Below are 25,899 nucleotides of genomic sequence, written 5' to 3' on the forward strand. Positions count from 1 at the left end.
GCTCTCGGTTCTTGAGTGTTGCTCTAGTTATGCCCTAAATTCTCTTCAAGATTGTTGCTCTACTGTTGGATAATAGCTTTAGCTATTGTATGCGTTGAAGGCACTGCACATAGGTGTTCTTGGCTTGCGTAGGAAGGAGAAAAACTTCGGTTGGACTATGCTGGTTACAGGTGTGGTCATTCCAAGTCTTGTATATTCTCTTTTGGTCCATGTATAGAGTATTCTCATCTTGATTAGGGCTGTAACTTTGATTTGGCTATTTGATGATTGCATGAGCTTGGTGAGTGCTCAACTCATCCTTGGATGTAGGTCTGTGACCGAACCAAGTAAATACCTGTGTCACTTGCTTGATTGCTTCTTTCTCTTTCATTTTTATTGGTAATCCACTGCGTTTATGTTAGGTTTTCTTAACAGTTTTGGTATCAGAGCCTGTTTCGTTTCTTGGCTGAATCTGTTAATTCTTAATTAACCTGAAATACTAAGTTAGTATGTGTTTCTGTTAGCATCAATCATTCTATGTGCTGTTAAATTGATACTTTCTAAACCTCTCTTGCTTCGGTTATAATTTATGGTAAACCCTAATTTTTTGCCGAAACCCTAACCTAGGGTTTTACCTAAATTAGTTTAGGGCTTTGTTGTAATTGATCAATTGAAGTTGTTTGCATATTAATTCCTTTATTTATTCACTAAAATTGATTTTCAATTTGGCTATATAACCTGTATACTGGTTTGGCCTTAGGGTTCTCTTGAATATTATTTGGGACTTTATGCAAGGCATATTGTTTATATGAAATTAATGATTGATTTATGTTTATAATCTCAAATTAATCATAGTTTTAATTTCTGATTATAAATAATATATGGTTTGAAATCTGATTTTCTGATTTGTTGCTTACTGTTAACAACCTTGGTTAGTATTATTGGAGAATATTATTCTGTTTTAACATTAGTGATTTGTTATATAATCTCTTGAATTAAATATGATTTTATCATACTATATATTTCAGAAAGTGTTTGATTAAATTCTAAAATTTATCAAGTTGATAATATCTAGTGTGTTATTGTTTAATAAGTTAGATATAATTTGACTACATTCTTTTGTCATGGCCCCGACCCGGTATGAGTTGGAGAAATTTGATGGTAAGGGAGATTATATGCTATGGAAGAATAAAATGCATGCTATTCTTGTTCAAAACAAATGGCATAAGGCTTTAAAGATTGATAAATAGATCTCCTTGTCCATGACTGATGAAGAAAATAAAGATATGAAAGATATGTGCTATAGCACTATCATTTTGCACTTGAGTAACACCGTGATGAGAAGGGTAAGAGATTGTAAGACTGCAGCTCAGGTTTAGCTTAAACTTGAACAACTTTATATGGCTGCATCTATACCTAATGTTACCTTATTGAAAGAACAATTATTTAGTTTCAAAATGGATGCTTCTAAGTCTCTAACTGATAATGTAGAGGATTTTTATAAATTGTCATGTGATTTGACTAATTTAGATGAAGAGTTATCTGATAATACCCTTACTGTCATATTATTGAAATCTTTGCCTGATTCTCATGTTGGTGTTAAGAATGCTATTAAATATGGTAGAAAGTCTATGACACTTGATAATGTGATGGAAGCATTGAAAATTAGGGATATAGAATTGAAAACTGAGAGGAAAGTAAAGCATGTTAGTGAGGGTTTATATGTTAATTCTGATAATAGAAGTGTGTATGAAACTAATAAGAAGTTCAATAATAATAATAAGAAAAAGAAGAAGTTTGTTGCAAAAGAATACTAATGCAAGTGCAAATCAGAATTTTAATGGAAAGTTTAATAATAATAAGAGGGTTTGTTATTATTGTAAGAAAGAAGGACATATTAGAAAGTATTGTAGAGAGAGACTTCAAAAGTTACAAAATGATAATGGAAATGAGAGAATGGAGACTACACATGTAGTTGATGTGACTAGTGATGGACTAGTGGTTTCCCCTTGTAATGATCATGATGCCTGGATCTTAGATTCAAGGCTGTACCTTTCATATGACTCCTAGAAGGGAGTGGTTTATCACTTTTGAATCCATTAGATGTGGTAAAGTGTTAATGGGTAATGATCATGCTTGTGATGTTGTGGGGATTGGATCAATTAGACTAAAATTGAATGATGAGACTGTTAGAGATCTAGAAAATGTGAGACATGTGCCTGGACTTAGGAGAAACCTGTTGTCCTTGAGTTAGCTTGATACTAGGGGTTTTCATTACACCTCTAGAGATGGTTCTCTTAGGGTTATGAGCGGTAGTAGTGTAATCTTAACTGCTGATTTGAAGAATGATTTATACTTCTTAAATGGAAGTGTAGTTTTAAGGGCTGCATCAATCTCTAGTGGGGTTCTTAGTGAGGTGGAGCTTTGGCATAGAAGATTGGGTCATATAAGTAGTAAGGGGCTTGGACACTTGTATAAAAGTGGTCAGATAAGCCTTAAGAAATTTAGCCCTTTGACTTTTTGTGATGTGTGTGCCATGGGTAAGCTCCATAAGACTAAATTCCCTCATTCTTCATATAAAACCTCTCATGTGCTTGAATATATACATTCTGATTTGTGGGGAAGTCCAAATGTACCCTTGTCTCTTTCTGATGCCCAATATTTCTTATCTATTATTGATGATTACTCTAGAAAGATCTGACTGTATTTTCTTAGGGATAAATTAGTTGTCTTTGATAAATTTCTAGAGTGGAAAGTTTTGGTTGAAAATCAAACTGAAAAGAAAATCAAGAAACTTAGAACTGATAATGGTCTTGAATTTGTGAATGAAAAGTTTATGGTTTTTTGTAAGGAACATGGTATTACTAGACATAGAACATGCACTTATACTCCTCAGCAGAATGGAGTGGCTGAGAGGATGAATAGGACAATCATGGATAAAGTTAGATGCATGTTGATTGAATCTGACCTAAGTAAGAAATTTTGGGCTAAAGTTGCTAGTACAACTTGTTATGTCATTAAAAAATCTCCTTGTTCCTCTATTGACTTTGAAACACCTGATTTTAGGTGGAGTAAAGTGCATACTGATTACAATCTGTTAAAACCCTTTGGTTGTGTTTGTTTTGTTCATCAAAACAAGGGTAAACTTGAGCCTAGGGGTAGGAAGTGTGTCTTCCTAGGGTATCTTTTAGGTGTTAAAGGATATAGGCTTTGGTGTTTACAAGAAAAGAAGATTGTAATTAGTAGAGATGTTAAATTCAATGAACTTGAATTTCTGAAAGTTGATTCATCTAGTGTTAGATCTAACTCCCATGATCTAGATATGACCATATTTGAGGTGGAGTTAGAGGATAAATCATAAATTGAGATTGATGAATCTGATCCTAAGGTTGAGGATGATGACCTAGAAGCTGGTAGTGGTTCTTTAGAGGTTAAAGAAGAGCTTAAAGAGGAGGATCCTTTAGATGGTTATTTATTGGCTAGAGATACGTCTAAAAGAGAGATTAAGAGGCCTTTTAGATATGCTAATATGTGTGAATCTAATTCTGGTCCAAATTTAATTTCTTATGCTCTTAATGTGGCTGACCAGCTTAAGGGATGTGAGCCTAGAACCTATAAAGAGTTTCTTGAATGTGGGGACAGCAAGCTTTGGCTTGTTGCCATGGAAGATGAGATGGAATCTTTAATGAAAATTTAGACTTGGACTCTTGTTGATAGACCCAAAGGAAAGAAACTAATTGGTTGTAAGTGGGTTTATAAATTTAAGGCTGGTATTCCTGGTGTAGAACAATAAGGTATAAGGCAAGATTAGTAGCTAAGGGTTATTCTCAAGTTGAAGGAATAGATTATAATGAAGTGTTTTCACTTGTTGTAAAACATACTTCTATTAGAGTTCTTCTTGCCCTTGCTGCTCTCTTTGATCTTGAACTTGAACTATTGGATGTTAAAACTGCATTCTTGAATGGTAAGTTAGATGAACTATATATATATGGTACAACCTGAGGGTTTTGTTGTGAAGGGGAGTGAGACAAAGGTCTGTTTGTTGTTAAGGTCATTGTATGGCTTAAAACAATCTCCTAGGCAATGGTATAAAAGATTTGGGGAATTCATGCTCAAGAATAGTTACAAGAGAAGCTCTTATGATAATTGTGTTTATTATTGTGAGTTTAGCACTAATTCTTTCATGTATCTCTTGCTTTATGTTGATTACATGCTTATTGCATCAAAAGATAAATCTCAGATTTGTAAACTTAAGTCTATGTTGAAATTTGAATTTGAAATGAAAGATTTAGGGGCTGCTAAAAAGATTATTGGCATTGATATTCATAGGGATAGGCTTAGTGGTGTTTTGACCTTGTCTCAGGTTGGTTATATTCATAAACTTGTTAACAAGTTTGGACATGATAATATTAGAATTGTTAATACTCATCTTGGTGCTCATTTCAAGCTTAGAATGGATTCTAATGCTGCTGTAATTGATAGACCATATCAAAAATGTGTTGGTAGTCTCATGTATTCTATGGTTTGTTGTAGGCCTGATATAGCATACTCTGTTGGTCTTGTTTGTAGATACATGAGTAGGCCATGGGATTCACATTGGGATGCAGTTATGTGGTTGTTGAGATATTTGAAAAATTCTGCATCTTATAAGATTGTTCATGATAATTCTTGTGTTAATAAGATAGGCATTGTTGGATATATATTGTGACTCTGATTTTGCCTCTGATTTGGATAAGAGAAGATCCATAACTGGATACTTGTTTACTATTGGTGGGAATCTGGTGAGTTGGAAGTCCACACTTCAACATGTGGTGGCACTTTTAACCACTAAGGCTGAGTACATTGCCTTGTTTGAGGCTGTTAAGGAATGCATGTGGCTTAAGGGGCTTCTAGGGGAGCTTGGTTTTCATGACTTGCATTCTATTGTTTATTATGATTCCTAGAGTGCTTTGTGTCTTGCTAGGAACAGTGTGTTTCATGAAAGAACAATGCATGTTGTTGTAAAGTTGCATTTCATTAGAGATATAATTGCTAAGGGTTTAATTGATATTTGTAAGATAGATACTTCTATTAACCTTGCATATATTATGACTAAAGTAGTACCTGTTGATAAGTTTAAGTATGCTTTAAACTTGTTGAAATTATTATCTCTATAGTTTGCTTTACATTTCTTTTTGTGTTTATTTGATGGGTTGTGTTTACTCTCAGGTTTATGCATCGGCAAAATAGCTAAGTCAAGGTGGAGAATATTGTAAATGTATATGGGGGGTATTTTTGACCTTTTACTTGTCTTTAGGACTAGGCTGTCTTATTGATTAGTTTCAGGGGCAAGGTAGTCTTTTCCCTATTCTATTTGTATACATGAGTTGGGGGTTAGGGCTTTGTAACCTCATTCGATCATACGGTTCTCTCAGCTCTCATTCTCTTCTCTCTTCTTCTCTAGCTCTCGGTTCTCTCAAGCTCTGCTAGCATCTTGCTCTCGGTTCTTGAGTGCTGCTTTGGTTATGCCCTAGATTCTCTTCAAGATTGTTGCTCTACTGTTGGATAATAGCTTCAGCTATTATATGAGTTGAAGGCACTGTACATAGGTGTTCTTGGCTTGCGAAGGAAGGAGAAAAGCTTCGATTGGACTATGCTGGTTACAGGTGTGGTCATTCCAAGTCTTGTATATTCTCTCTTGGTCCATGTATAGAGTATTCTCATCTTGATTAGGGCTGTAGCTTTGATTTGGCTATTTGAAGATTGCATGAGCTTGGTGAGTGCTCAACTCATCCTTGGATGTAGGTCTGTGACCGAACCAAGTAAATACCTGTGTCACTTGCTTGATTGCTTCTTTCTCTTTCATTCTTGTTGGTAATCCGCTGCGTTTAGGTTAGGTTTTCTTAACATCCCCCCAGTCAAGGTTTATGAGGTGCACCCTAGCTAACTTTGTCACCAATCAATAAATCAGAGTTGGCTACAATTTAACAATGTAAGTCAAACCCTTCTAACACCATCATAGAAGTGATGGAACAGTGATAAATTGATACCTCATTTACAATCACAGACTAACAAACAACAATGTTATTTCATTAGATCTAAAATTAAAATCCATTCCACATTATTTCCCAAGGATTTGTTGGCTCACACATTGATACATCTCTCTATTTCTACAAATTTGCTGATGTGACCTTATATTTTCTTATCTATGTGGATGATAATTTGGTCACTGATAACAATCTCTCGGCTATTTCTCCTCTCATCAAAGCCTTGGCAACAACTTTTGCGATTAAAGAACTTGGTGATTTACATTACTTTCTTGGTTTAGAGGCCTTACGTACCTCTCATGGCTTATTCTTGTCTCAACAAAAGTATATCATTGATCTTCTTATTCATACAAAGATGCATGAAGCTAAGATTGTTGTTACACGCCTTGCTTCCGGTGCTTTATTATCTCTCATTGATGGGATTCTTTTGGTGGATGGAACTGAATATCGACATACTATGGGTGCCTTACAATACTTAGCCAATATTAGACCATATATTACTTTTGCTGTTAGTCATGTTGCTCAGTTCATGCATTCGCCCACTGATTTGCACCGTCAAACGAATTCTTCGTTATCTTCTTGATACATCTACTTTTGGGTTGTTCTTTCGTTCTGATTACCTATGTTTCTTGCAGGTTACTCCGATGCTAATTGGGCTAGATGCCCCGATGATTGTTGCTCTATAACCGGCTATTGTGTTTTTCTGGGTCATCATCTTATTGCTTTGAGTTCTCGTAAGCAAAAGATTGTTTCTCACTCTTCTATTGAGGTAGAGTACCGTGCTATTGCATCAGTGGCAACTGAGATGGTGTGGGTTCACTCTTTATTACGGGAGATTGGTGCTTATCTTCCAACTGCTCCGACTATCTGGTGTGATAGTATTGGAGCCACCTATATAATTGTTAATCCTATCTTTTATGCACGCACTAAGCATGTTGATATTGATTTTCATGTTGTCAAAGATTTTATTGCTTACCGCCAATTTTTAGTTTGATATGTCTCTACTGTTGATCAACTTGCTAACATCCTTACCAAAGGGCAACTTCGTCCTCGTTTCTTCTCTTTACGTGACAAGCTTACGATCATGGATTCATTGCACTTGAGGGAGCATGTTGATGATAGAGCTAATATACCATCTGTTTTTACTTAGATATATACTCCTGATACACCGTATCATATCATTCCTTGTATAACCTACTTTGTATTTTCTATAAATACATACTGTAATCTTTACTTACGTAAATGAAATTTAGGTTCTACAGTAATAAAGGGAATTGAATTACTCTGGAGGTAGCATTAATATTGGGGGTAACTCAGCGGTGGCACTGATAATATCCCATTTAATTATCCTGTTTTTTTTTTGACAACACCGTAAACATGCAATATAGAGAGGGAAGGCAATGGAGGAGGTGTTCTAGGCACGGGTAAAGTGACGTTTGGGCCAAAGACCAAAGTTTTTGACATAAGAAACTTTATGAGGGAACCCTTGGGAAGCCTTTTCTTGGCACATCAGGAAACCCCCTCTGACACTAGGTAGAGCTTTCTTCTTCTATTTAAAAGAGGGAAAATTTTATAACATGGGAGGATGAAATTGGGGTGGTAGTGGGTGATTTCTAGTTGGGGAAAGGTAAAGGATTGTTGAGGGCTTCTCAACTTGATCAATAGAGGTGAGTGTGAAACCTAGGTTTGGTAAATAACCAGTTTTCAAAAGTTTTGGTTTCTATATATTGATTTGAGTGGGCTTGGTGAGTCTTTCATGCTTGAGATTAATGCTGGAAAAAACTGAGACTGAGAGATAGAGAATGAATTCGCAAGCAGAAGAAGAGTCGCTAAGAGTGGAAACTCTATTCTCTCATCTCGGTTTCAAACAACGAATCATTGGAAGTAGCAACTAGGGTTTGGTCGAAATATGAAAAAAATTTGATTTGTAAAAACGAAGATGGATTTTGAGAGTTTAGGGCAGAAGAGGACGGTGATGGGTGATTGTAATCAAATTACATTTATCAACTTGGGGGTATTTCTGGTAGGGTTATTCTTTTCATTACATATTTTCATAGTTAAGGGGTAATTTTGTCTTATTAAATTTAATAATAAAATTTGAATGCCACTAGGATTCTTTTTGGTATCAATTCTTATTATCTATTATGCCTATTGAAAAAAAAATAAGTAAAAGAATTCATCGTTAGTCAAGAATGAAAAATGATTTGGTGAATTTTGTCAAAAATGAATTATGAATGAAGAATAAGTTTGGTGTCAAAATAAAAAATTATTAAGAAATGATAGTGAGCAAGTGAGAAAAGAGGGAAAAAAAGTATGAGTTTTATAAAGATAATAAAATTCTCACCATAATAGACAAAAAAGTCTATTATGAATTTTAAAAGTTTTCTATTATTTTAAATAAAAATAAAACTGATAATAGATGTCAATCAATTTAAAATAATAAAAAATTCTCATAATTAAGAATGATAGTTGATAAAAAAAAAAAACCCCTAAGAGTCTTTTATTCAGGTTGAGGATTTTAATTCTAATGTAATTTTGGGCATATGAAGGTAAGGGTGTCAATTGTGTATTGAAACCGTTTAATCATCTCGAACCGGGCCGTCTAAAATCGCACCGTTCAAAATTCAGTACGTTACGTACCAAAACTGAATTTCTTTCGGTACGTACCGAAACTGTATCGAATTAGTACCGTACCAAATTAAGTGATATAAATTGTAATTTTGCAATTAAAACACTTTACCTTTACCATATCCCTAATTCCCTATTTCAATTTTTCGTTTCATCATTCACTCATTTTTCTTAGATTTATTTGTTTTGTCTCGATTAATTAAATTTACTTGCTTTATCTCAACTAATTTCAAATTCTATACCACATTAGATACCGTGTTTAAACCGTTTTTCCGTACCGATTTATTATCGAAACCGTACCGAACTGTTTATATAAATACCGAAACCGTACCATACTGTTTAAATTCGGTACGGTACAATTCTGATTTCTGGTATTCGAAGTTGGTACCTTAATGAGAAGAGGGAATACGATAGGTTTAAAATAAATGACTAATATATTTTTCTATAAAATAAAATTGAGGTTTGTAACTTTTAAACATCACAACGGTAAGGAAGCTCCGAATGCTCGTAGAGCAGAAGCTTCTCTCTTTTCGATCTTCACTTAAGCATTTCCAAAACAAAATCAGTTCCCCACTACCCTCGTTGGGGTCTCGTCTGGATCACTTCCGACTGTTCGCCGTTAGACCCGCTTACCCTGCTCTTTTGGTGTCAATATGCGCGGACCTGAAGATGCCAAGGGAAGCGGCAGAGGATCTCATCTCTATGAGGAAGAAAGGGAACTCTTCGTCGCTCGCATCATTCAACCGTGTATTAGCGGCCCTCGTTTCTGCGGGACGTTTTGATGAAACCCTGCAGTTGTTCTCTGAGATTATTGATTCTGGAAATCTTCGTCCCAATACCTTCACTTATAACAAAGCCATTCAGTCAGCTGTCGGATTGAGAGACTGTAACAGAACTCTTCAACTCGTGGGTTCTGCTGAAAAGAATCGGGTGAGGTTGAATACGTTTACATATAACGTCGTCATTCGTGGGCTATGTAGGGAGAAGCGAATGGAAGATGCCAACGACACGTTTGATGAAATGCTCAAGAAAAGAATCATACCTAATCGAGTTACCTTCAATACGCTTATCAATGGCTACTGCAAGGAGGGTCATTTACTGCAGGCTCTCAAGTTTCGAGACCAGATGAACGTCCAGGGTGTGTCTCCAAATATCGTTACATTCAATTCGTTGGTTGGTGGACTGTGTCAGGCTCAAATGATGGAGGAAGCAAAGGATCTTCTGAAAGAAATGGAAACCCATGGCTTTGTCCCGGATGGGTTCACCTATGGCAGTCTCTTCAATGGGTACTCAAGGTGTGGTGGTGCTGAATCCGCTGATGCTTCGTTTGCCCTCTATAGAGAAATGAGCACAAAGAGGGTTCAGCCCAATGATTACCACTGTAGTATTTTGTTGAGCGGACTTTGCAAGGAAGGGAAGATGTCTGAGGCTGAGGAGGTCCTGAAGAATCTGAGCTTCACTCCAAGCACAGCGATGTATAATACAGTTGTGTGGGGATACTGTCTTCTTGGTGACATGTACAGTGCTCTTTCAACGGTTCAACAAATGGAAACTATTGGAGTGAGGCTAAACTGCATCACTCTCAATCATCTTGTTGGCAGCTTTTGTCATAGTTACGATATGGTCAAAGCAGAGGAGCTGGTGAGCCATATGTTGGCTACGGGTATTCCTCCAAACTTAGAAACTTATAATACACTAATCGATGGCTATGGTCGAATTCAGCATTTTGCGAAATGTTGTCAGATCCTAAAAGAGATGGAAGAGAAAGGGATCAAACCCAATGAAGTGAGCTTTGGCTTTATAAATTGTTTGTGCAAGGAAGGTAATTTTCTTGAAGCAGAAAGACTACATAGGGATATGCAAAGTAGAGGAGTTTCACCAAACGTACTGGTTTATAACATGCTTGTTCATGGCTACTCTAGAGTGGGTAAAGTGCAAGATGCTCTCAGATTGTTTCATGAATTAGAAGATGTTGGGATATCTCCAACTCTTGTAACATATAATTCATTAATAAACTACTTTTGCAGAGAAGGGATGGTTTTAGAAGCAGAAGACTTGATTCAAATGCTGAAACGTGAAGGTCTTAGTCCTGACGTGATAACATACAGCTTGCTGATTGCTGGCTACACCCGGATTGGAAATTCCCAGAAAGCTCTAGAACTCTATGGATTTATGAAGGAGTTGGGAATAAAACCTACTTTAACGACTTATCATGCTCTGATTAGTGGGATTGGTAGGGAAGGAATGGTGCTACAAGCTGATAGAACATATCAAGAAATGTTGAAGAACAATCTAGCTCCTGATCAGGTTGTCTATAATGCATTAATTCATTGTCATGCAAAATATGGAGTTAGTGGAAAGGCATTTGCTTTTTATCAAGAGATGGAAGAGAAGGGAATGTCTCCTGACAGTACGACTCACACCAGCTTGATGATGGGATTCTTTAGGGATGGGAACTTGGAAAAACCAAATGATCTTGCTGCTGATATGAAGGCCAAAGGTTTAATGCTTACTGCTGTCACATACAATACGTTAGTCAAGGGGCACTGCCAACTTAAGGATTTCATTGGAGCTTATCTATGGTATCAAGAAATGTTTGAGAATGGTTTTCTTCTCAATGCTTATACTTGCAATGAACTTATTACTGGTCTCAGAGAGGAGGGTAGGTTGAAAGAAGCCATGCATGTTTGTGAGACAACGAGCGAGAATGAAGTTCATGGTTAGAGGAGTATTCTTGTAAATATATTGTGGATAAATTATTCACTTTCTCCTTATATTCTCCATTTGCATAACCATAGAATAATATTTATATTTCCTTCCATTTGTCATTTCTGTCTGTACATAACTATTAGGCATGTCTAAGCAAAACATTTTTCTTTTAAATCTAATTTAATGCTTATCTTTCTTAGCCTTATTCCAAGTAAATGTGGACAGTTCAACATGGCAAGGTTTGCTCCCGACATTTATTATGGCAATGGCTGTCGAGGTCCCAATATCTCCAATAATCTAATGGAGTGGTCAAATTTTACTACTACCCTGGTGCATCGTAGACTTAATGGAGGTTAGTTCTAGGGCTTCTAAATCCTTCTTAGAAATTTATGTCTTTCTTTCCTCGGAATTTAATTAAATGAAAGATCTCCAAGAGTAGCTTGGCATAACCTTTATCTGGTTCAGTTCAGATATCCTTGGACACAGCTGTGTGATTCAGTGGGTTTCATCTCTAGCTTAAGTGAACCGTGTATCTCTGATGTTGTTTTCCGTTGGAAATTACAATAAAATGTAGATTTGCTTGTCCTGGAAAAGGGTCTTAAATAAGTTGTTACCTTTTTCAGGATCAACACTCCCTATCATTGTGATCTATTTCTCTTGATTTCTCCAAAAATTTCTTTTTCTCACACTCCAGACAAGGTACATTTCATAGTCTTACTCCTGCATTAGTTGTTTTCCCATTAGAGGATAACTGAGATCTTTCACATGAATGGAAGAAGTTGAAATGTATATGAAGACACAACTGTTGGGACTCCTAACCAATGTAAAACATGTATACTCTTCTGCTGAGTGTAAAAATTTATTAATTTGTCCCCGGAAAGTAGCATATGACCATGGAACTGGAAGGAAACATTTTTATTGGATGCTATGATGCGATGACAGTGAACAACAACACAAATGCATAAAAGAAACACTCCCCTATTAGAGCGTCATACAGACAACTCAGATTTTGAAACTAGAATTCCATCACTATCTGCATAGAGCCATTCTCCATCACAAATTATAGTTCCTGCAATGTGAACAGGGACATGCCTTTCCCCCAAACCTTTCTTATTAGATTTTAGAGGATTTGATGACAAGGCTCTAACCCCTATATCACATCCATTGATCTCATCCACATCTCTAATGCAGCCATTAACTACAATACCAGCCCAACCCATATTCTGGGCCAACAGTGCCAAGTTTCCCCCAAGTAGTGCACATCTCATGCTTCCTCCACCATCTATAACTAGTACCCTTCCTTCACCTCTGGTCTCAAGCATCTCCCGCACCAGCACATTGTCCTCAAATACCTTAAGTGTGACAATGGGTCCTCCAAATGCTCGAGATTGCCCATAAATCTTAAAGATTGGCTGGAGAACACGAAGTTCACCGCCTGCCAAAAGTGCTCCATTTGAGTCGCAAGCTTCGGCAGTAACCAAGGAAGCCATTTATCCTGCAGGTACAGCATCCTGTAAGTCCCATGCAAAATGGAAAACTATAAAGAAGATACAAACAAATATGAGCAGTATGTTTCACAGATTTTGAAGCCCATACTATATGTATTGTCTTTTAAAACAAGAGCTCAGCACAAAACTGGGGGAAAAAAAAGAAGCTTAATTCAGAAAAAGAAAGAGGATGGGGGTAGGTCATCACACCTAGATGCTATGAATAAGTTCTCATCAGATTATTGACATGCATAGAATTTTATTCCCTCCCTCCCATCTGAGGGAAACCCCTTGGCTTTTGGGGAGAAACTTAATAAAGGGCAAAAAGGAGAAAGAGAGCTTTCTTGGATGTTCCAATTCAAGATGGAGTAGTGGGCAAGAGAGGAGAAACATTTCACACAAAAAATGAGTAATAACCCCCAGTAGAGACTAGTACGATTTAATTCAACATTTTGTTTCTTTCAGGTTTGATTGTGCCGTAGCTCTATAATTTGGATTAGGTTTATTGTTGGATGAACTGCATTGTGGAAATATTGACCCCAAAAAAGAAACAGTAGGTACAGCCAATCTGTGATTCTTCGTCAAACTATGACCAGTACTAGGGTTTATGAAGTAATCCAAATGGAAGAGTAGGTAACCAGAGAGATAAAGCAATGATTGAATGACAGTACAGGCACAGCTGCACAATGGCTAAGGAAGCTTATGCTCTGGAAGATCCAGCAATTGGACCAGATCAACAGAGTAGTTGCTAATAATCTGTGAGGCATTGAGAAGAGAAGAAAGAGGTTTGGGAGCAAAGAAACTAAGTTGATAGGATGAATCAAAGCAGCTCACAGCATAAGGTACGAAAGAAGCAAAGGGAAAACCATTAAATGAAACACTAGGCTCTTTCCATTTAAAGATTCCATCACAAGCAGAAGGTTAACATGGAAATGTTGAAGAAAGACACCATGAGAGAATCAACACCAATGAAGGAGAAATGGCTTATCCTTCATTAGCAAAACAAAGATAAGATAAAAAGAGGCACAGTTTTACACGAAAGGGAACAAAGAATGTGCTTTTGGCAAGTTCACAACAGGGCCTGTTCTTGACCCCATTCTTGGAATTTAGAATGGGAATGCCTACCAAACAACAATTCAGTTATTCCAGATGCATTGTAAACCCAGAACATATTCTGAGAATGCAGACCAAACACAGCATGATGTACCTTTTCCCCTTCATGATACAAAATGAAGTCTTCGATGGATATCAGCTTATGGTGGAATTGGCTACTTCCCTCTATCAACTATCTATATGGCAACCATTTAGCTGGAAGTAGCTAAACTAGCAAAACTGCAGAAAAAAAGAACGTCCAAATCCAATTTTAGGTAAAATTCTTTTCTCTTTCACCTATTGGCTTTGATACCTCTTATTGATAAAAGAGAGTGCATCTATTACCAGGCAAATGACACAGGAGCTCATAGAGGTGTCTCTGGGACAGCTTGACATTGGTTTCAATGGTCTAATCAACTCGTAATAGGCCATGGATGGTGTATGTTGTATGTTGTATGATATCTTTTTGTTGTACTGTTACAGATGCGGCTTTGATTGACAAATAAAATACCTTTTTGCTTCTTAACAACAAGAGCCACAACAACAAAGACTTTTCCAAACTATATGGCGTCAGTTACATGAATCCCAAAGAAACAGACATTAACATAGAAAGGTATACACACCAATGACACAAACTCAACGAGAACTACTGCAACTATGGATCTCTTTTGTCCATCTCTTCACTAGGGGTGCCTTCTTTATCAAGATAAGGAAATGTGTAGATCACTGATTAAATCCTCATTTGTAACCCCATTTTAATCACCACTTGTAATTTCACTAGTTTTTACACAACCTTTTTCTATTTCATCACAGTTCTTCACTTGTAAGTCCATTCAAAATTACAAATAACTATCTTAGAGGAAAAGATGTCTCTTCATTCTTAAAAATTTGCCCAGGTCCTTTAAAAATGATCTTTCAGTACTCCTCCATCTTTCCTAAAAAGATTTTCCTATTTGAGAAAAACTAATATTTTAAGAAGGTAATGTAGCTACTGCATTAATCACCCACTGATTCAAACTTTGTTTCAACAGTATTCCTATTTGTTAGTCTTATGTAATAGAGAGAAACAGTTACCAAATGAATACAATAAATGTGGATTATTACTTATTATTATTATTAGTACTTTTGGAGGGGGTGGGGATTAAGGGATCATAGGGAGTCTAGATAAAGTACGTACATATCTTGGTTCATAAAATACGCAAACAATTTGGGCCAGTGAAAAATCTCAAACTGGACTATCTTTGTGCAAAGAGGGAATATTAAAAACCAAAATTTAAAAATTCTTTTGTTTATTTCTAATATATATATATATATATATTATGACATAAAATTCCATATACACTTGGGTCGGAGCATCAAACCGATTGGACCGAAGGCAACTGAAAACAGTTCAACTCATTAATCGAGCTAAAGGCATACCAAAGAGGACTTTCCGGAATGTGCTCACCAGTTGATGGGGCCATACCAAATCCAGGTCTTCAATAGACTTGTCAACACCCACTTCATGGCAAGGGCATTGTGGGACAGGGCCCTTCCTCAGAGAAGGCGCGTGTGTTAGGGCATTAAATTCAGCATATAATGCGCCGTACCTATACATTAAATAAGCAACACTTATCATAGGATACATGCATACACCCAGATCTTTGGGTTTGACTTTCAGTCATTTTGCGAAGGGGACACATCACATCTGGAAGGGACACTTGGCAGAGCTCTCTGTCACCCTCGTGAGTTATGCCCCAAATGCAAAGCTTCTTTTGCAAGCTTTATCTTTGTAAGATTCTTTTCTAAGGACGACGGATGATCACACGGTGGGGATTCATCCTCTACATCTAACTTTTCCTATATAACGGTAAACTGGTGAAGGGAGGGACAAGCATTAACTTCTGCATCTACCCAGGAGAACATTCATATTCTCATCAATTTTCCCTCTCTAAAAGGATTCGTGTGGTCCAGAATCTGACTTCTCCTTTGGAGGTGGCTTCCCATCCATTGAGGCGGCCCACTCTCATTTGTTCTCTTGGTTGCAGGTGTCTAGTCCAAAGACCAATGCGGCCAAACCGGAGTGAGGAGATTCTACGATGACATTTGGCGCTGTCTGTGGGAAGAACAGTTTTGTTTTTTCCTGTGCTTTACTGTTGAGAATAGATGGCAGGAGACAACTCGGACAACAATGGTTCTAAGTCTCAGGGACGTCCTTGTGGGAAGAGGAAGATAAACTCATGTAAAGATGGTATGTCAAAAGAGACCTCTAACTTACCTACGCGAGAGTTCAAATCCCGGACCATAGGGTGGCCTTGAATGTTAGCCTTCCTTTACATGGGACGACCCCTACTCCCATGTATGAACCAACTCAAGTACGAGCTCGGAAAGAAGAATGCTAGACATTATTAGCTCATTCCAGACCATGGTCAACCAATGGAGTCAACTTATGCCTCCAAAAGGCTTGAATGTAGTTCTACCTGAAACGGTGGTACCCTCCCCCGTCGATCAACAAGACGGGGCCCAGGGAAATGGAGCAGCCTTGCTCCCCACTGACTTAACAAAGAACCAGGGAGACGAGAAAAAGAGTCGCCAACATGGGGAGTCCATTGCTCTGTTTTTGATAGACTCAGAGCACAAAATTATAAACACGTGTCCAACAATCATGGCTAAAGGTCAGGAAGGCTCCCAAAGAACACACCGCTGAGTTAAGCGCCTCCATGTCGACAGAAGGAGGACACAAAACTCCACCATTTATAAGGGACGAAACTCTTTATCAGCAAATCAAAGACATGAGTGATCGTTTATATCAATTGGATAAGAAGGTCCCTGACGAGATCGTCCTTAATCAAGACCCCTTCGTTCTTAAGATCATGGTTATTCCTTTGCCCATGGGTTTCCGAACCCCTTCTTTTACCGTTTATAACAGAACAACTGATCCAATGGCACATATCAGTCATTTTAACTCCATCATGACAATGTGCGGAGGAGGGGATGCCATTAAATGTAGGTGTTTCCTAGCATCCTTAATAGGCCCAACAACTACTTGATTTTCTCGATTGCCGAGACACTCCATTCACAACTTCACGGAGTTGGGTTATGCATTTGCTGCCCACTTTAAGAGTGGAATAAAAAGGGACAAAACTGAGGACAACCTCTTGGCGTTGAAGCATGGACGATTCGAGTCAATACGGGATTTCATAACTCGCTTCAACAACATCTCGATCTTAATTAAGGATCTGGACGATAAGGTGGCCTTCACTACCTTTAAAAGAGCAGTCACCAATGAGAAGCTGGTAACATCTATTGTGGAAAGAAAACCCAAGACTTTGAATGAGCTATTGGATCTAGGGTATGAGATGGCCACTGTGGAGGAGGTCCTAGAGGCAAACTAAAGCTACTATAAAGATAGAGAGAAGCCTTTCAAGCAAAACAATTGAGAAGAAAGTTTTTGGCCAAAGCCCCCGAAAAGAGAGGCAAAAGGGAGGCAAGAATGGAAAAGCCACAGAATGGATGATGAGGATGAGAGGCCTTCACCCCTTTGAATAGGTCGCAACCTACCATCTTAATGCAGATTTGAGACTTTGGGTTACTCAAAAAACCAAGGAAGTTGCATACCAAACCGGAGAATCAATTTGACATGTCCAAATTTTGTCTTTATCATAAAGACAAAGGTCATCACACCAACAATTTTCTAATGCTAAAGATAGAGATAAAAAAACTGATCGTAGGCAGACACTTAAACCAATTCATCAAGTTCGGAAGTGCTAGAGGAAGATCACCAGGTGCGAAGGCGAGCAGATCATCGCCAAGAGAAAAATATGAATCTAGAGGAAAGGCAGTAACTTTCCGGGACGAGGATCTCCCAAAAATCAATACTATATTTGGGAGACCCACTCCTGAGTCTCTTTGGCAGACCAAAAGGAATACCCGAGTAATGGGTGTTGTCGAGCCCTCAAGCAACTCTAGGCTTACTCACAGTGAGCCTATAACATTCTCCGAGAAAGAGCTGGTGGATGTGCACACTCCCTATGATGATGCCATAGCATCAAAGTAAGGCTGACAAATCATATGGTTTACAGAGTGCTGGCAGACACTGGCTCTTCAGACGACATCCTATTGATGGAAGCATATCGTCACCTCAAAGTAGACCCAAAGGCATTGACTCCTAATGGAACCCTCCTATATGGATTTGCGGGAAGCTCGACCACCGTAAAGGGCAACATACAACTTGATCTTACTATAGGAGCTTATCCTCGACAAGTAACTTTGCCCACCATATTCATGGTGGTCTGGAACATTTCGGCCTATAATGTCATTCTGGGGAGACCCATTCTCAACGCATTGGGAGCAGTAGTGTCCCCCCAACATATGATGATGAAGTTCCCAACTAAGGGAGGGACAGGTATATGTAAGACAGATCAAAGGTAGTTGAGAAATTGTAACCTAAACTTCATCAAGAACCAACCCTCTACTCCAACTAGGGGGTTAACCCTGATTGGGGAAGTGCGAGACGACAGAGACGAGGATCGAGTGTAGAGGGGAGAGTCTGTGGATAAGTTCCAGCGAGTCCCCTTGAGTCGAGACAACCCTTCACGAGGGACTATGATCAACTTAAAACAAAGTGAAACATTCAAGCAAAGGCTTGCGGCATTCCTTGAACAAACTCCAACGTTTTCGCTTGGTCAGCTGAGGACATGCTAGGTATTGACCGAAAAGTGGTTGAACTTAGTCTATGGATTAAGAAGGGAGCTAGGCTGGTTATTCAGAAGAGAAGGAACTTCTCGATTGAAAAACATCAAGCAATCCAGGTTAAGGTAAAGAAACTAGAGCAATCTGGTTTCATCCAACCTATTGAATGCCCCATCTGGTTATCTAATGTTGTCATGGTGAAAAAAGCAAGTGGGAAGTGGAGGATGTGCACCGATTACACAGATCTCAACCAAACATGCCCTAAGGATTGTTATCTCCTTCCCATAATTGACTTGTTGATCAACGCCACTGCTGGCCACAAGATCCTGAGTTTTATGGACACTTACTTTGGGCATAACTATATTTTGATGAAACAAGAAGATGAGGTCAATACTGCTTTTATGACCAGCAGGGAAAACTATTACTACACGGTGATGCCTTTTGGTCTTAAAAATGCTGGAGCCACATATTAAAGAGTCGTGAACAAGATTTTTTGTACGCAAATTGGGCACAACATGGAGGTATATGTCAATGACATGTTGGTTAAGAGCGTGGAACAAAGAGATCACATTAACCACTTGGCGGAGGTATTTGAAGTTCTCCGTTCACAGAAAATGAGACTTAACCTTGACAAATGCGCATTTGGCGTCTCTTCTGGAAAGCTTTTGGGTTTTATGGTTTCAGCAAGAGGCATAAAGGTGAATCCCGAGAAGATCAAGGTTATCCTCGAAATGCAACCTCCAAAAAGTGTCAAAGAGGTGCAATGTCTAACGGGAAGGGTGGCAGCCCTTAACTGTTTCATCTCACGCTCAGGGGCATTTACCCCCTTCTTTAAAGCCTTGAAATCCCTAAAATCAACCAAAGGAGTATTCTGGAGCTAGGAATGTCAGAAAGCCTTCGAAGACCTTAAAAAGAAGCTAAGTTCCTCCCCTTTGCTCACTTGTCCAACCCCAGGAAAATAACTTATTTTGTATCTTGCAACTTCCTCAAATATTGTAACTTATGTTTTGATTCAAGAAGATGAGGGCACCCGGAAGCCCATTTACTACATGAGCCATGTTTTACTCAAAGTTGAAACTAGAAATCCTGAGATAGAGAAGCAAGCCTTGGCATTGACGATGTCCATAAAAAAGCTCAGGCCTTACTTCCAAGCCCATTTCGTAATAGTTCTAACCATGAGCCTCTGAAGAAGGTCCTACACCGTCCAAACTTAGCAGGGAGAATGGTATCTTGGGCAGTTGAGCTAAGTGAACACCAAGTGGACTTTAGGCCAAGAACTACAATCAAAGGGCAAGCTCTAGCTGATTTCATGGTGGAATCTGCTATTGCTTGGAGCTCCGAAATGGAAACTGGAGAATCATCCGAAAAGTGGAAGCTTTTTGTCAATAGGGCAAGTAACGCATCGGGAAGTGGAGCAGGAATGGTAGTATAGAGCCCCGCGGGTTTTGTCATCAATTACGCCCTTAGTTTCATGTTCCCGACAACTAACAATGTTCTCGAATACGAAGCTCTAGTCATGGGGTTACATTTCGCCAAGTCTTTATGTGTCAAACACCTGGATGTTTCCATCGATTCCCAATTGGTGGTAAACCAGGCGGAGGGGACCTACGAGGTTAGGGAAGAAAAAATGGCTCAATAGTTAAGCAAAGTCAATGAATTAAAGCTTCATTTTCAGAGCTTTTACATTAACCAAGCTCTTTGGGGAGACAATGAAAAGGCCGGCATGTTGGCTAAGCTGGCATCTGCTGCTCAGGAAACTCTACATGAGCCAAGTATCAATGAGTAGGAACTAAATGGACATAGACGAAGTGGAGCCATCTTGGATGGCCCTATAGTCTCCTATTTGAAGAACGAACCAACTTCCTGAAGAAAAGGAGCAGCCTCGTACCATCAAGCGATGAGTGATAAAGCTCACCTTAATTGAAGGAGAATTATACAAGAGGTCGATTAACAGACCCTTATTGAAGTGCGTAGGGTCTGCAGGAGCTCAATATGCCTTAGCTGAGGTGCACGAAGGGATCTTTGGATGTCATGTGGGGGCTAGAGCTTTAGCATTTAAGATCCTAAGGCAAGGAATATTGGCTGACGATGGTGAGGGATGCGAAGGCAAATGAAGGACTCAAGGTCAACTTAGATTTTTTAGATGAAGTCCGACGTGAAGCACTTTATAGGAATGTTGCTTATCAGAAAAAAAGTTGCCAAGTACTACATCCCAAGGGTGCACAGTAAGAATTTTTGGATGGGTGATTTGGTGCTCCACCAAGCATATGTCTCGAATCCACGAGGCTGAAATAAGTTGTCCCTGAAATGGGAGGGTCCATACATAATTGTTCGTGAGCTACGACCAGGAAATTACAGAATCTAAGATTTGAAGTCAAGAAAAGAGATGGTCCATGCCTGGAACTCTATGCATTTACAGAAGTTCTACCCATAAAGTTATATTAAGCATGACCCTTTCTTTTCGAAAAGTGACTACACGGGAATTTTCGGGTACAAACACTTAAGAAATTCTTGTTACAACTTCTTCTTAAGACAGTTGTTCCTTTCGTGTCTAAGTACCATACCTTGGGGGCTGGCTGTAAAACAGTTATGTTCACATTGGAGTTCTATCACCCATAGCACTTTTCCATCAATAAAGGAATTTCTATGGAAGGAATTCACTTTTCCATCAATGAAGGAATTTCTTTTGAAGGGTTAGAACAAGATTTACATTGAAACTCTCATCGACTTACAAAAAAAAAGAAGGAAGAGTAACATCATTGATTGGAAGTATCAACTACATCATTAGTTCTTAGAAGGGGCACTTTATTGAGGTTCAATGTCTTGCAGATTCATAACGGAGTCAGCTTTAGAAGTATCTTTTAACATCTCTTTTGGGAGGGCTTCCTTTGGAACATTTGGCAAAGGCGTATTTGGAGGCAAGCCATCAGGAAAGGAATTCAAAGCATCCTCAACGTTCTCAGTAACAAAGGAGGAAGTTTGCATGATGGTTCGTGGAGCTGCCATCCAATCATAAACAAGAATCTTCAACCTCAAACAGGTATCAGCGTTGAAGGAAATAGGATGAAATAGATGGAGAGTTTCTTTAAGGAGCTTCTTAGAAATAAGTAGACAGGCAGTATCCAAACCTTTTTGAAAGGTAGGCATTGACTCCTTAATCAACTCGTCCTTATACTCTTGCGATGCCCTGAAGGCACCCACTTCGATGGTAAGAGCCTTTTCCTTGAGCTTAGAAACCTGCTCATCCATCTCTTGAAGCTTGATGTCAACCACTTTCTTTCTTGCTTCCAATTGGGAGCACTAGGCAGAAAGCTTGGCATTATCAACTTTGAGCTTCTCAACTTCTCGCTTGAGTTTACTTGCTTTTGTCTTACTCCGTTTTGCATCAAGTACAACATCCTCCTTCTCCTTCAACGCTTTCTCCTTCGCCTCAAGAGCAAGGGTCTCTCTTTTCATGGCTTCTTCCTTTCCAAATTTGTGATACTAGGCGTTAGTGCAAAGTTCCCCACACTTCTTCTTTGAAGCCTCCAGATTTTGCAGTGTCACCTCCAACATCCTCGACATCTCATAATCCTTGAGTTTCAAATTGGCCTCCGTCAACTTCCTCTTAGTGTCATTAACCTTGATATTGAGAAACCAACTCCTTTGTGAAGGCCAGACACCTCGCCAACTACCCGGTACAGATCCCTGCAGACTTGACAAGTTAGAAACAAAGACAAAGAAAAGGAGGATCTCATCTACGGAGGAGAATGCTTAATGAACTCACATGCCAAGAACATTATTCAATCCTCCAATTGACATTTCTTGGATCTTCTCCTGATCTGTGGGAGTTATGGCATGCTCTAATCATTCAACAACCTTGAAGTAGTCCCCCTCCACAGTGCTGCCTTCAACTATGGTCCATTCGGGGACCACCTATCAAAGGATTCCTTCGAGGGACCCAGCACCAGGCCGCCAGTGGTTGGTGGCACCGGGGGGCAAAGTTAAAGAGCAGTGCACACACCTCGTGGGAGTTGATACGTGGCAGGGGGGGCAGCTGGTGCCATAGATGATGCCCCGAAACCAGCCAAGGAGATGGAGCTCCCGAAGACGCACCCAGCGCCGCAACTCTCCCGAATTGGGTCCCATGCTCCGAGAAGGCCCGCGAGCCTCCACGCGCCGATTGAAGCAAACATGGCCAAAACTCGAGAGCCAAGGGCAATGTCCTGGGTGAAGGGGAGTTGACGACCTTGGTCACCCCTTCCGCGCGGAGATGAGGGACATTTTGGGATCCCATCACCAGCGAGGAGGCAGAGGCCGGCCAAGGTTTGGCAGGAACGCGCCCCTCACCAATTTTCGGAAGTGCTCTGGCTCTTCTCCAATTCCAAAGTCTCATCTCCCGAAGGAACCGCCCCGGGCGAGGGAGATCCTTCGCCTCAACATGAGGGCCCTTCCATTGGCCCTTGGACTTCTCGCTCTCCTCATATGCGGCAGCTTGAGCCTCCAAGTACGAAGTAAAGAGATCTTTTCGGCTCATCGTAGGACCTGAGAAGAAAAGAGAGCACACTTGTGAGAGAGCTGCATTCCTAAAAAATACGACAGAGTAATAGAGTAACAGGTTGCAAGGGGGCTCACCATCCAAGATTCCCCATTTCATCAAAGGAAGAGCGAAGTCCATCTCTCTGCCATGGATTGGAACCCCCTTACACCGGACGAACCTCCGATACACTAAATCCTCCTTCGCCGACAACTACGGTTTAACATTAACCTTTCTCAGGCCACTCTTGGAATAGGTAGGTCGATCTCACATAACATAGTCATATGGCGGATGACAAGAAATGTAGTGGGCTCTCCAGCCTTTGTTGTTAGACGGTAACGAGCCGTCCACAAATACTGCAAATTTCACCATTGCAGTCCCCCTCCTGCTGAAACTATACCACCCTTCGTGCTTAATGGTTTTGAGGGTGAAGACACAACGGAATATATTTATATTGAGGTTAACTCTCAAGTTATGGCAATGCCTTATAAACCCAATGAGGCTCCTCCACTCATTGGGAGCCAGCATTCCAGGGTTGAGATTATAGCTTTAAAGAACTTGCATTACAAAGGGATGAAGGGGGGCTCTCATTCCGCCTAACATCGTATCAACGTAGAGAGGAAATTCACCTTCCCTAGAAGACAAGCCCTCTCATTTGGTTCGAGAATCCAAACTTTAAAGTAAAGGGGAATTTGAAAAACTGCCTTCATTAGTTCAAAGTGCTGAGGATGGAAAAGATTGGGAAAGAACTCAAGGCCTAACCTAACATTGAAACTCGAATGACTTTTGTCTAAAGGGGTTTTAAAGGAAGAAGGAGGTGGAGGGCTATCATTAGTAGTATCCTCTAAAGAGTAGTCTTCCCGGACAACCTTGGATTGCCTACTTTCGAAAGCCGATGCGGGATCAGAAGGAGGTTCAAGAAGAACCCCTGCAAAAGGGTCTCCTATAATCCCGTAACCTCTCCAGGGTTCTTCGGGGACATTTAAATCCCCTTGGGAGTTATACTTTTTGATTAACTTTCTATCCATGAAGAGCAAAGTAACTGGAAAAACCTACTATGGAAGTAAAAACTTCGGAAGGCTTGAGAGAAGAGATGAGGGAGCTTCGATCACGCACTCATTGAAGAAAACTCATAAGTTCAAAAAAGATAACTGATACGGTAAAAAGACGGTTAGAAGACGAAGGAACAGATGAGGGAGCTTCGATCACGCACTGACTGAAGAAAACTCATAAGTTCGATCACGCACTCACGCACAACTGCCAAACGTGGCATCATAGGGAGCACCTCGGGCGTCGCACACGTCTCAATTACTAACATAGCTGCTATGAAGGTTAATCACCCGTTTGAAAAGCCCCCCTGACAATTCTAGTTCTCGAGAAAAACCACTAGCGAGAAGCAGATAAGTTATTCTCCGAATTTGGTTAATGGATAAACAACTTCAAAGACTAGAGGGCTAATGTTATGACATAAAATCCATATACACTTGGGTAGGAGCATCGAATTGATTGGACCAAAGGCAACTGAAAACGGTTCAACTCACTGATCGAGTTAAAGGCATCCCAAAAAGGACTTTTCGGAATGTGCTCACCATTTGACGGGGTCATACCAAATCCAGTTCTTCAATAGACTTGTCCACACCCACTTCACGGCAAGGGCATGGTGGGACAGGGCCCTTCCTCAGAGAAAGCGTGCGTGTCAGGGCATTAAATTCACCATTTAATGCACCGTACCTATACATTAAGTGAGTAGCATTTATCAAATGATATGCACATACACCCGGATCTCTGAGTTTAGCTTTCGGTCAATTCGCGAAGGGGACACATCACATTTGAAAGGGACACTTTGCAGAGCCCTCTATCATCCTCGTGAGTTGTGCCTCAAATGCAAAGCTTCTTCTGCAAGCTTTGTCTTCGTAAGATTCTTTTTCTAAGGACGACGGATTATCGCACAATGGGGATTCATCCTCTACATCTAACTTTACTTATATAATGGTAAATTGGTGACGGGAGGGGCAAGCATTAACTTCTGCATCTACCTAGGAGAACGTTCTTATTCTCATCAATTTTCCCTCTTTAAGAGGACTCGTGTGGTCCAGAATTTGACTTCCACTTCGGAGGTGGCTTCCTGCCCATTGAGGCAGCCCACTCTCATTTGATCTCTTGATTGCAAGTGTCTAGTCCAAAGACCATTGCGGCCTAGCCGGAATGAGGAGATTCTGCGACGACATATATATGCTGAAGTATACGCAAGTTTGGGCTGTTTACTATTCACGTTACTGTTCATGTGAACAATAAAGGCTGTTTTTACTATTCGCATAAAAAATATTTTTCTAGTGATGCTACTCTACTTTCTATTTCTAATGTAGAAGTCTTGCAACATAAGTTTTGGGAGTTTCTAAAGCATAGTTTCTATTTTGGCGGTAGTTTTTATTTTCAGAACTTTCTATTTTAGGAGCTAAAAAGTTACTAAAGCCGTAATTTTTTGTTTCTTTTTTTTTTTCTCTTTTCTAGAGGACAGTTACTTGTCTCTCAAGTTGTATTAGATTTATTAGAAACTATAAATAAAAGGGCTCTGTGATTCGAGACTTTTTAGCTAGAATTACAGGCCTCTTCTGTTGGTTCTTCATCTCTCTTCTCTTCTTCTTCTTCTCTCTTTCCTCTGTTCAAGTTCAACTGTTGTTTTGATTATTTAAAGTTTGTTTTCTGACATGGCATCGAGCTTTTTTTTAATCAAACAGTTTTGTTCTCAACATTCTCTTCTAAAGTTTTCTTTTGTTTTTGTGTTTTCTTT

The 25,899-nt window shown here is 39.5% G+C and overlaps 2 protein-coding genes across 2 annotated transcripts in view; one reads left to right on the forward strand and one right to left on the reverse strand.

Annotated features, from left to right (window-relative positions):
- Positions 1-9,123: 9,123 nt before the first annotated feature.
- On the forward strand, positions 9,124-11,648 carry LOC149024743 (uncharacterized). Its single transcript, XM_089144950.1, has one exon. The coding sequence runs from the start codon at positions 9,135-9,137 to the stop codon at positions 11,355-11,357; it is 2,223 nt and encodes a 740-aa protein (XP_089001076.1). The 5' UTR covers positions 9,124-9,134; the 3' UTR covers positions 11,358-11,648.
- Positions 11,649-11,863: 215 nt separating this feature from the next.
- The window catches only part of LOC149024744 (Ribonuclease E inhibitor RraA/Dimethylmenaquinone methyltransferase), a 39,983-nt gene continuing 25,947 nt past the window's right edge, over positions 11,864-25,899 (reverse strand). The window contains exon 2 of the mRNA XM_089144951.1: positions 11,864-12,837. Coding sequence (XP_089001077.1) covers positions 12,332-12,832 — 501 coding nt within the window. The 5' untranslated portion in view covers positions 12,833-12,837 and the 3' untranslated portion in view covers positions 11,864-12,331. The remainder of the gene's footprint in view (positions 12,838-25,899) is intronic.

The sequence above is a fragment of the Hakea prostrata genome, chromosome 2, assembly GCF_041222555.1.
Source record: "Hakea prostrata isolate BN-2017 chromosome 2, UWA_Hpros_2, whole genome shotgun sequence".
Lineage (NCBI taxonomy): Eukaryota > Viridiplantae > Streptophyta > Magnoliopsida > Proteales > Proteaceae > Hakea > Hakea prostrata.

Bases quoted from the DNA above. Each gene is read 5' to 3' on its own strand.
- LOC149024743 (XM_089144950.1), top strand. From the start codon at position 9,135: ATGCTCGTAGAGCAGAAGCTTCTCTCTTTTCGATCTTCACTTAAGCAT.